Genomic DNA, 12,414 nt, shown 5'->3' on the forward strand with positions numbered 1-12,414 from the left:
TAAATCTTTCCTTGGGGCTGTTCATACTCGCAAGAGAGCTAAAGGTAAACATTTGGTCCAAGGGAGTCTGGTTTCTATTATCAATTTAGAGAGCTGTCGTTTGAGTGTTTGGTTCATTCTCTCAACCCTTCCCGATGATGGCGGGTGCCACGGAGTATGAAACTCCCAGGAAATTCCCAACCCTTTCATTACCCCCTGTAACACTTTAGAGGTAAAGTGAGTTCCTTGGTCGGAATCAATATGGTTCACGAGCCCATATTGGGGAATTATGTGCTCCAATATTGTTTTAGACACTCCACTCACAGTGGCGGTAGCTAGGGGGTATGCCTCAACCTAACCAGATAGAGATCTATTCTGACCAACATATATTTTAGTCTGCCTACCCTGGGGAGTTCAGTATAATCTACTTGTATACTCTGGAAAGGTCTCAATCCTGGGTCTCTTCCTCCCGGGGTCTGTTTTCTCAAGACTTTCTTATTTACCTTTCTGCATATGATACATCCCTCACATATTTGTTTAGCAATTGTATATATTCCTTTACATCCATATTCCCTAAGAACTAAATCACACATTGCTTGTACTCCCCAATGGCTGCCTTGGTGTAGGACAGCCATAATCTCTCGCATCATCATTTTGTTTAACATTTCCCTTCCATCAGGTAATCTCCAATGCCCGTCTGCTGTTTTTACAGCCCCTAAATCTCTCAATTCATTTTCTTCGCTTTCAGTAAATATAGGAGCTTCCCTAGGACCTGGGACAGTAGGTATTAGGGAATGAATCACCACTTCTTGTGGGTTCAGGGCTGCTTCCTTAGCCACTTCATCGGCTAATCTATTTCCTCTAACTTCTAGTTCATTTCCTTTCTGATGCCCATTTACATGCACTACTGCTATTTCTCGGGGAAGTAATAGGGACTCCAAGACCCGTTTAATCAATTCTTCATGTACTAATTCTTTCCTTCGGCTATTGAACAGCCCTCGTTCCTGCCATATCTTACCGAAAGTGTGCACAACAACAAATGCATATTTAAACTCAGTGTATACTGTTCCCTCTTTATTCTCTAATGCCCTAAGGGCTCTTTCCAATGCATAGAGTTCGCAAGTTTGAGCTGACCACCTATTTGGCAACCGTCCTGCCTCCACCACACTACTGTTTGTCCCGTCTACGACTGCATACCCATTATGTCTTTTCCCTTCAGTCGCCCGGGATGATCCGTCTATAAAACGTCTAGCCCCTGCATGAAGTGGAACATCTATCAGGTCCATGCGGACCTTAGTTTGGTATTCTATAATGTCAAGGCAATCATGCCCTGGATTCTGGGGTCTTTGGTCTGAGGATCCGGTGGGGCTGTCTGAACAAATTGATCAATTTTTGGGGCCCAGTCTGTATACCTGGGCTGAGTTAATGTCTATTTTGAATATACTATTTACTGGGGAAGAAAGGGAATTTATAGGGGGAGCAGCCATTAAAATATGGGACAGGTAACATCCGATTGGAGATAGGGATGCTGGACAGGGAGAGGTGAAGTTTCCCCTCAGAGACCCCCAGTGGGAAAATCAAAATCCGGAGCATAGAGAAGAAATGAGGGAATTGAAAGACCTGATTCTAAAAGGAATAAGAGAGGCAGTTCCGAAGTCACAGAATTTGACTAAAGCCTTTGAAGTTAGACAGGAGAAAGGTGAGACTCCCTCAGCTTTCTTGCAAAGATTAAGAGATTCAATGCGGAAATATTCTGGAATGAACCCTGAGGACCCAGTGGCACAGGGTCTTTTGAAAGTACATTTTCTGACAAAGGCATGGCCAGACATACAGAGAAAGATACAGAAGATAGAAGGGTGGAGTGAAAAGCCATTTGATGAATTGTTAAGAGAGGCACAGAAAGTGTTTGTAAAGAGAGAGAGGATGAGAGACAGAAACAGAAGGTGAAAATGATGAAAATGATGAAGAATAGGGGTGTCAGGGGTTCCTGCCCTCGGGGGCCCACCAGGAACCCTTGATAAACCTGAAGGTGGGACCCTATAGGGAAGAGGTAGTCTTCCTAGTAGATATGGGGGCAGCACGGTCATCACTGAATTTTAAACCAAAGAAAGTAGAAATGTCGAAACGGTCAATTACTGTTTCAGGGGTAAAAGGGGAGGGATTTACTGTTCCAGTATTTGAACCTATGATGATAGAAGGTCCTAAGGACAGGGTCACAGGGGAATTGTTGTAAATCCCTGATATAGGAAGTAACTTACTAGGGAGAGATTTAATTATCCTCTTAGGACTGGAGATTGGAATTCAGGAAAAAGAATTAGTTGTCCAAATGGCAATGTTGACAGAGGATATGGAGAGAGAGATAGACCCTATTGTATGGGCTAGAGAAGGGAATCGTGGAAAATTACAGATCACTCCCCTTGAAATAAATTTAAAAAGGAAAGGGGACGTTGTCTGTGAGCGACAATATCCCATTTCCATAGAAGGTAAACGAGGACTGCAGCCAGTAAATGAAGGATTGATTAGAGATGGACTGTTGGAGCCATGTATGTCTCCTTATAATACCCCAATACTACCAGTGCGGAAGTCCGATGGAACTTATCGATTGATGCAGGATTTGAGAACATTAAATCGAATAGTACAGATCAGGCACCCAGTGGTGCCAAACCCCTATACGTTATTAAGTAAGATCCCTCATGACCACAAATGGTTTAGTGTGATAGATTTAAAGGATGCCTTTTGGGCTTGTCCCTTGGCAAAGGAAAGTAGGAATTTGTTTGCCTTTGAGTGGGAAGACCCTAAGACAGGACGAAAAGAGCAATACCGGTGGATTGTGCTTCCCCAGGGGTTTACGGAATCTCCAAATTTATTTGGACAGATGTCAGAAAAAATATTGGAGAAATTTAGCAGCCCCAAGGGGACTACCCTGTTGCAGTATGTAGACGACCTCTTAGTAACAGGAAAAAGAAGAGAAAGAGTAATAGAAGCCACTAACAAATTACTGAATTTCCTGGGTCAGCAGGGACTGCGAGTATCTAAAAACAAACTACAATATGTGCAGCAAGAAGTGAAATACTTGGGACATTTAGTTAGTGAGGGAAAGCGAAAGATAAGCCCGGAACGGATAGAGGGAATAGTGGGATGCCACTGCCCAGCACTAAACGGGAGTTACGCAAATTTTTGGGTCTAACGGGTTATTGCAGATTGTGGATTGATTCCTATGCACAGAAGACTAAGAAATTATATCTCAAACTATTAGAGGGGGAACCAAAATGTCTAAGTTGGGATGATGAGGAAAAAGAACTAGTTGAGAAACTCAAAAGAGATCTGATCCATGCCCCCGTGTTAGCCTTACCTTCTCTAGATAAACCTTTCCACCTCTTTGCTACCGTGGATAAGGGAACGGCTCTGGGAGTATTAATCCAGAGGTGGGGAGGAATGAGACAACCAGTAGCATATCTTTCGAAGCTACTGGATCCAGTATCCCGAGGTTGGCCTGAGTGTGTGCAGGCTGTGGCTGCCACTGCACTGTTTGTGGAGGAAAGCAGAAAGCTTACATTTGGGGGAGCCCTTAATAGTAAGCACTCCACACCAAGTGAGAACAATCCTAAACCAAAAAGCTGGGCGATGGTTGACAGACTCGCGGATTCTGAAATATGAGGCAATATTAATAGGAAAGTGTGATCTAGTGTTGGTCACTGACAATTGTTTAAATCCAGCTGCCTTTCTTTGGAACTGGAACTGCATATAACTTCTTCCTTAAGGTGTCATATGCTTGAATGTCAATGTACTCAACTGGTGAGGCCTCTTCTGGAGTATTATGGACAGTTCTGACACCCTGCTATTGGAAGGATATTATAAAATTGGCCAGGGTTCAGAAAACTTTTACCAGGATGTCACTAGGATTGGAAGGTTTGAGTTATAATGATAGGCTGGAACTTTTCGCACTGGGCATAGGAGGTAGAAGTTTATAAAATCAGGAGGGGTGTATAAGATGAATTGCAAAGGTTCTTTCCTAGGTGTTCAAAACTTGGGGGCATGTTTTTAAGATGAGAGGAGAAAGATTTTAAAAAGTCATGAGGGCCACTATCTTTGTAGAGTGTGCTTGGTGTGTGGAATGAAGTGCCGAAGGAAGTGGTGGATGCAGATACAGTTAGAACATTTAAAAGACATTTGGATAAGTGCATGAATAGGTGATGTTTGGAGGAACATGGATCAAAAGCTGGCAGTTGGGACTAGTTTAGTTTGGGGATATGGTAGGTGTGGACTAGTACCAAAGGGTCTGTTTCCATGCTGTATGACTCAATGGCATATTATCATCAAATTGAAGTTTATATGGGTGTATATTCTAATATTAAAAAAGTCTTTACCTTGCAAACTCTTATGACTGGGAGTCTTCAGTCCTGGAAGGGTTTAATGTGTTTTGAATTGATGTACCAATTAACAATTCCTTTATCAGTTTCACGCCTGAAGTTGGCCTTTCTAAGGTTTTCCTCTCGAGCGGCTGCAAACTGCCACTTCCGCACGAGGCAGCTGCAAACCGCCCTCTCGCGGGGCGAGTCGGCGTGAAGCTAAAATGGCGCGATTGACAAAAAAAACGTCGAGGGACAAATGAATGTGTAAAGTGCCCTTTATGGGAGTTATGATCATACCATTGAGGGGAGTTGACTGCGCCTAATGAGTAACCTTGGCACACCGGCTCAGCAGTCGGCTGCCGTAAGGTGGCCAGTAGATGATATCGATGTTTCCTCTCAGCCCGAGGTGTACACGAGCGTTTTGTGGTATGGCGGGCAACTGGGGCTTGCTTACTATAACACCAGTGACTGCATCATTTACTTCATGCCGGATGCTCCAGATGCAGATGATCTCCGGTTGCTGAGGAAAGTTATCGAGGAGCTGCAGCCCCGATGCATCTTAACGAGCGCAAAGCAAGACCGTAGCATGGCAGATTTCCTCCAGGCGGCGGGAACCACCAACAACGGAAAGGATGGGAAGCCAGAAATAGCAATCTTCCCTAATGTGGATTTCGGGCTGAATATCAGCAAACAGCGTGTGCTATCGGTAAACTTGCCCTTCATCCCCAAGCACCTGACTGAAGCAGAAAGGATTGTATATCTGGCATCAGTTATACCATTTGAGTGCGCTACCATGTTGCGCGCACTTGGAGGGCTATTGAAGTTTCTGGAAAGGAGGAGGATTGGAGTGGAATTGGAAGACCCAAATGTGAGCGTTCCCATCCTGGCTCTGAGGAAGTTTGCGCTGAATGACACAGTGCACATTGACCAGGATGCTTACTGTGTGTTGCAGATTTTCAAGTCAGAAGTGCATCCATCCGTGTACAAATTGGCATCAGGACTGAAAGAGGGACTCAGCTTGTTCGGAGTTATGAATCGTTGCAGATCTCAGTGGGGGACAAACCTAATGAGACTGTGGTTTATGCGCCCAACGAAGAACCTGGACGAGTTGAACAAACGTCTGGATGTCATCCAGTTTTTCATGCTGGCGAGAAACACAGAGATGGTGCACACATTACAAGATTGCTTAAAGCACATCAAAAATATCCCACTAATTTTGAAGAGGATGACATTATCCTATACCAAAGTGAATGACTGGCAGGGCCTTTACAAAACAGTGTACAATGCTATATGCATTGGTGATACTTGCAGGTCCCTCCCCATGTCTGTGGAACTATTTGCAAAGATTTCCCAAACTTTCACAGATGATCTTCATTATATAGCCAGTCTTATTAATAAAGTTGTTGATTTTGAAGGTAGTAGTACAGAGAACAGATTCACTGTTAAGCCAACTGTGGACCCAGCCATAGATGAAAAAAAGAGTAAACTGATGGGTCTGTCAGATTTTTTAACTGAAGTAGCAAGAAATGAACTAACACTATTGGATAACAGAATTCCTTCATGCTGTGTTATCTACATCCCACTGATAGGATTTCTTCTAACTATTCCACGTCTTCCAGGCATGGTAGATAAGAACGATTTTGAGTTAGAAGGACTGGATTTCATGTTCCTTTCTGAAGACAGACTTCATTATAGAAGTGCTCGGACAAAGGAACTTGATACAATGTTAGGAGACTTGCACTGTGAAATCAGGGACCTTGAAACAGCTATTATGTATCAGTTGCAGACAAAGATTTTAGATAAGTCTGCAGTTCTTTATGATGTGATGGAGTATGCAGCCCAGTTGGACTGCTTAATTGCCATGGCTGTTATAGCCAGAGAGAACACCTACACAAGACCCAAATTAACCAGCAGGAATATAGTCAGTATCAAAGATGGAAGACATCCTCTAATGGAACTGTGCACAAGAACATTTGTTTCAAATCCCATCAGTAGTGGTGAAGAACATGGTAAAATTCATATTCTCACTGGTCCAAATTCCAGTGGCAAAAGTGTATATCTCAAGGAAGTTGGGCTAATAGTATTCATGGCACTTATAGGTAGTTATGTCCCAGCCACAGAGGCAAATATTGGTCTAATAGATGGAATTTACACAAGGATCCAAAGCCGTGAATCTGTGTCTGTGGGACTCTCAACCTTCATCATAGACTTAAACCAAGTGGCAGCTGCAGTTAACAATGCTGCAGAGAGATCTCTGGTGCTAATCGATGAATTTGGGAAAGGAACCAACAGTGTAGATGGCTTATCTCTTCTTGCAGCTGTTTTGAGACACTGGGTGAAGCAAGATGTGAAATGCCCCCACATCTTTTTATCTACCAACTTTCATAGTTTGGTCCAGCTTAATCTTCTTCCTTCTAGTCCCCTGATACGGTACCTAGCACTGGAGACCATTCAGGATGGAGAGGATCTGGTATTTTTCTATCAGCTGAAAGAGGGTGTGTCCACAAAAAGCCATACTGCCAATATAGCTATACTGGCTGGGATGCCCCCGCAGGTTGTGCAACGAGGGATACAGGTTTCTGAGCTATATCGCAAAGGGGAACCCATTCGTCGTGTTGATTGTCCTTCAAAAGCAAACCAGCTTGAGTGGTATAAGGCACTGGTGGATAAGTTTCTTCAAATTGACCTCAGTGATCTCACTGTGGATTTGCAGGAATTTTTGAGCAAGGAGGTGCTGTCATTTGCAACACCTGAGCTTTAATATGACTTTTCATGAACTACATTTCTCAGGTTAAAACCTCAAGTAAAAAAGTGAATTGGACATTTTACTGATGACTCCATGAATTTTAACCTTTTTCGTAAACGTTTGCAATGTGTAAATTATAGCCTTTTGATGAATTGGTAGTTGCCCAAGGTTTGAGGTAAGCCTTTCAAAAATGCCCTGATAATATGGGTAAATCTTTATTGCTGCAATCTATTGGTTAGTTGATCTCAGCATTGTGATTATAGTGATATTATAGCTGTTGTCAGCATTCCTGGGTAGGGAATTGGAAATTCAGATCAATTTCATTTAAAAATGATAGATCTGTCTTAATTATTGTTTTGGTTCGCTTTTAAGTTATAAGTTCAGGATTATGTTTGTTCAGTCCACTGTAGAATCAGTAATGTGGCTGCAAATTGATCAGAGCTGGGAACTAAATATCCAATGATATGTGTCCTATCGATAGGATGGGCAGAGGGGCTGGGGTTGCCTCGTTAATAAGAAATGAAATTAAATCAGTAGTCAGAAGTGCTTTAGAGGCAGAAGGTGTAGAATCTATGTGGGTAGAGATGAGGAACTACAAAGGGACAAAGAACCCTGTTGGGAGTTTGTACAGCCCTCCTAGCAGTAGTCAGGATGTGGGGCAGAAAAAGTCAGGAGATAGAAAAGGATTAGGTGATGTGCAATGATAAGGGAGTTTAAGGTGAAGTAATCCCTAGGGGACAGTGAACATAATATAAGTAAGATTCACCCTCTAGTTTGAGAGGGAGCAGCTGGAACCTGACGTAATGTTATGTAATGTGCAGTTGAATTTCATGTCTTTAATACCGAATCTAATGCTTTTGTAAGCCAACTGGAAAGGTAAAGGTAGAAACTTATAAATTGCTTTATTTTTATTGATAGTAAATAACCCACTGAAAATGATTTTAAAAAGACACTTGAATTGGAAGAATGGCAAATGTACTGTCCTGCATTAGTGAACATTCCTATTCTGCACACTTCAGCTTTTGAAGATTTTCACTCCTTTGTGACACTGCGCTCCCGTTCAAAATCAAACTGGACCATCAAGTTTTACTTTTCCCTTTACCTTTATTTTCCTTTTTGTTCCCAGGAAATGGGAATGCCGACCCTGACTTCTTTCCTCCTCAGGAATTTGCCAGTGTGTCTGCTACCTGAACTTACCATCTCCCCCCCAAGAGCATGCCCTCAGCAGATAAACTCCTAGTTAGGTAACCAACATTAGATAGTACCTTGAACATATGGTATATTTTAGTTTAAATGTAAATAATTAATTACTTAATGTTCCTGGACACTGAAATATATTAAGGAAGCTATTTATTCATTTGCGCATAAATTCTGCTTTTTTGTAGGTACTGCAAGTGTATTTTTAAATTGATTAAAATTGATAGTTATGATGCTGTGGATATCAGAGATGTGGCTGCAAGGGGATCACAGCTGGGAACTACATATTCAATGATACGTGTCCTATCAAAAGAATGGTCAGAGGGGATGGGATTGCCTTGTTGGTAAGAAATGAAATTAAATCAATAGTAAGAAGTGATTTAGATTTAGAAGATGTAGAACCTATGTGGGTAGAGTTGAAATGCTGCAAAGGAACAAATGACCCTGTTGGGGGTTATGTACAGCTCTACTAGCAGTGGTTAGGATATGGGGCAGAAAATAAATCAGGAGATAGAAAAGGTATGTAAGAAAGGCACTATTGCAATAATCATGGGGGACTTTAATATGCAGGTTGACTGGGAAAATCGGGTTGGTAGTGAATCCTAAGAAAAGGAATTCGTGGAATGTCTACGAGATAGCTTTTCAGAGCAGTTTGTGGTAGATCCCGCTAGGAACAGGCAATTTTGGATTAGATGATGTGTAACGACTAGGGAGTTTAAGGTAAAGTAACCCCTAGGTGGCAGTGAACATAATATATATAAAATTCATCCTCTAGTTTGAGAAGGAGCTATTGGAACCCGATGTAATGGTATTATAAATGAGTAAAGATTAAAGACTTGAAGGAGGGGTGGGCCAGAGTTAATTAGAAGGGGAGCCTAGCAGGGAAGACAGTGGAGCAACAGTGACAGGAGTTTCTAGGGTAATTTGGGAGTCACAGCAGAAATTCATCCCGAGGAAGAAAAACAAGCAGGGGGAAGAATAGGCAACCATGGCTGAGAAGGTCAGTCAGAGATAGCATAAAAGCGTACAATGTGATGAAGATTAGTGGAAGCCACAGGATTGGCAAGCCTTTAAAAACAGCAGAAGTCAATTAAAAAAAACAATTGGGAGGAAAAGATGAGAGTAAGCTAGCTAGTAATATAAAAGAAGATTGCAAGAGGTTTTTTTTAGGTGTATAAAAGATAAGAGGGATGCAAGAATGGATATTGGACAGCTGGAAAATGAGACTGGAAAAGTAGTAATGGAGAACAAAGAAATGGCAGAGGAACTGAATAGGTATTTGCAACATACTTCCTGGTACAAGAACTTTTAGAGTGACGAGACAGAGCTAACTATAGTAGCAATCACTAAGGAGAAGTTGGGGAAGTTGAAAAGTCTGAAGCTGGATACATCACTCAGACTGCATGGACTACACCCCAGGGTTCTGAAGGAGGTAACTGCGGACATTGTGGAGGCATTCATGGTGAAGGATCAAATAAATGGAGTCACGGAGGATCCCAGACATGAAAAGGCTAATGTAACACCCCTGTTTAAGAGGTGAGGGAGCCAGAAGACAGGAAGTTATAGGTCATTTAGCCTGACCTCAGTCATTGGTAAGATTTTAGAGTCCATTAGTAAGGATGAGATTGCTGAGTACTTAGAAATATAAAGTAAAATACAGCTGAGTTAGCACAGCTTTGTCAAGGGGAGGTCGTGCCTGAAAAATCTGTTTGGTATCGTTGAGGAGGTAACAAGCAAATTAAACAAAGGTGAGCCAGTAGACATTGAGTTATAGAGATGTACAGCACGGAAACAGACCATTCGGTCCAACTCATCCATGCCAACCAGATATCCTAACCTAATCTAGTCCTATTTGCCCATACTTGGCCCATATTCCTTTAAAGACTTCCTATTCATATACGCATCCAGATGCTTTTAAATGTTGTAATTGTACAAGCCTCCACCACTTCCAGCTCATACCGTACATGCACCACGCTCTGTGAGAAAGAGTTACCCCTTAGGTCCCTTTTATACCTTTCCACTTTCACCCTAAAACTATGCCCTCTAGTTCTGGACTCCCACCCCCCAGGGAAAAAAACTTTGTCTATTTATCCGATCCAAGCCCCTCATGATTTTATAAACCTCTGTAAGGTCACCCCTCAGCCTCAGATGCTTCAGAGAAAACAGCCTCATCCTACTCAGTCTTTCCCTACAGCTCAGATCCTCCAACTCTGGCAACATCCTTGTAAACCTTTTTGAACCCTTTTAAATTTTGCAACATCCTTCCGATAAGTGGGAGACCAGAATTGCATGCAATATTCCAAAAGTGGCTCAACCAATGTCCTGTACAACCACAACATGACCTCCCAACTCGTATACTCAATGCTCTGACCAATAAAGGAAACCATACCAAATGCCTATCCTATCTACCTGTGACTCTACTTTCAAGGAGCTATGAACCTGCACTCAAAGGTCTCTTTATTCAGCAACACGCCCTAGGAACTTACTATTAAGTGCAGAGGTCCTGCTCTGATTTGCTTTTCCAAAATGCAGCACAGCGCATTTATCTAAGTTAAACTCCACCTACCATTCATCAGCCCATTGGCCAATCTGATCAAGATCCCATTGTAACCTTCGCTGACTACTACACCTCCAATTTTGTTGTCATCTGCAAACTTAGTAACTATACCTCTTATGTTCACATCCACATTATTTATATAAATGATAAAAAGTCGTGGATCCAGCACCGACCCTTGTGGCACTCCACTGGTCACAGGCCTCCAATCTGAAAAGCAACCTTCCACTACCACCCTCTGTCCTCTACCTTCAAGCCAATTCTGTATCCAAATGGCTAGTTTTCTCTGTATCCCATGAGATCTGTTTAGATTTGCAGAAGGCCTTTGACAAGGTGCAGCACTGGAGGCTGCTAAATAAGATAAGATTCTAATTGTTAGGAGCAAATTGTGGCATGGATAGTGAATGGCAGAAAGCAGAGAGTGGTGATACAGGGGCCTTTTTTCAGGATTGCAACTGATGACTATTGAGGTTCTGCAGGTATCACTGTTGGGACCACAACTGTTCACATATAAATATAGTCAGATAAGTGAATTAAACTTACTAGTGAGTTTTCATAGTCAGTTTGTATTTATTCTAAGGGTAACAAATAGTTTACAGAGTTTCAGGACAGCAGGTCAGCAGGGATAAATGGAGCAGATAACATGAAAGAGAAACATGGCCTTGTGCATGGGAAATCACGTCTTACAAACTTGATTGAGTTTTTTGAAGAAGTAACAGAGGATTGATAAGGGCAGAGCGGCAGGTATGATCTATATGGACTTCAGTAAGGCATTTGACAAGGTTCCCCATGGGAGACTGGATAGCAAGGTTAGATCTCACGGAATAAAGGGAGAACTAGCCATGTGGATACAGAACTGACTCAAAGGTAGAAGACAGAGGGTGGTGGTGGAGGGTTGCTTTTCAGACTGGAGGCCTGTGACCAGTGGAGTGCCACAAGGCTGGGTCCTCTATTTTTTGTCATTTATATAAATGATTTGGATGCGAGCATAAGAGGTACAGTTAGTAAGTTTGCAGATGACACCAAATTGGAGATGTAGTGAAGAAGGTTACCTCAGATTACAACGGGATCTTGATCAGATGGGCCAATGGGCTGAGAAGTGGCAGATGGAGTTTAATTCAGATAAATGTGAGGTGTTGCATTTTGGGAGAGCAAATCTTAGCAGAACTTATACACTTAATGGTAAGGTCCTAGGGAGCGTTGCTGAACAAAGAGACCTTGGAGTGCCGGTTCATAGCTCCTTGAAAGTGGAGTCGCAGGTAGATAGGATAGTGAAGAAGGCGTTTGGTATGCTTTCTTTTATTGGTCAGAGTCTTGAGTACATGAGTTGGGATGTCATGTTGCAGCTATACAGGACATTGGTTAGGCCAGTGTTGGAATATTGTGTGCAATTCTGGTCTCCTTCCTATTGGAAAGATGTTGTGAAACTTGAAAGAGTTAAGAAAAGATTTACAAGGATGTTGCCAAGGTTGGAGGATTTGAGCTATGGGGAGAGGCTGAACAAGCTGGGGCTGTTTTCCCTGTAGCGTAGGAGGCTGAGGGGTGACCTTATAGAGGTTTACAACACTATGAGGGGCCTGGATAGG

The 12,414-nt window shown here is 42.4% G+C and overlaps 1 protein-coding gene across 1 annotated transcript; it reads left to right on the forward strand.

The window, feature by feature from the left end:
* The first annotated feature begins 4,653 nt into the window (after nucleotides 1-4,653).
* Nucleotides 4,654-7,092, forward strand: msh5 (mutS homolog 5). The gene has a single exon (XM_072549066.1). The coding sequence runs from the start codon at nucleotides 4,654-4,656 to the stop codon at nucleotides 7,090-7,092; it is 2,439 nt and encodes an 812-aa protein (XP_072405167.1).
* Nucleotides 7,093-12,414: the final 5,322 nt, after the last annotated feature.

The sequence above is a fragment of the Chiloscyllium punctatum genome, chromosome 3, assembly GCF_047496795.1.
Source record: "Chiloscyllium punctatum isolate Juve2018m chromosome 3, sChiPun1.3, whole genome shotgun sequence".
Taxonomy (NCBI): Eukaryota; Metazoa; Chordata; class Chondrichthyes; order Orectolobiformes; family Hemiscylliidae; genus Chiloscyllium; species Chiloscyllium punctatum.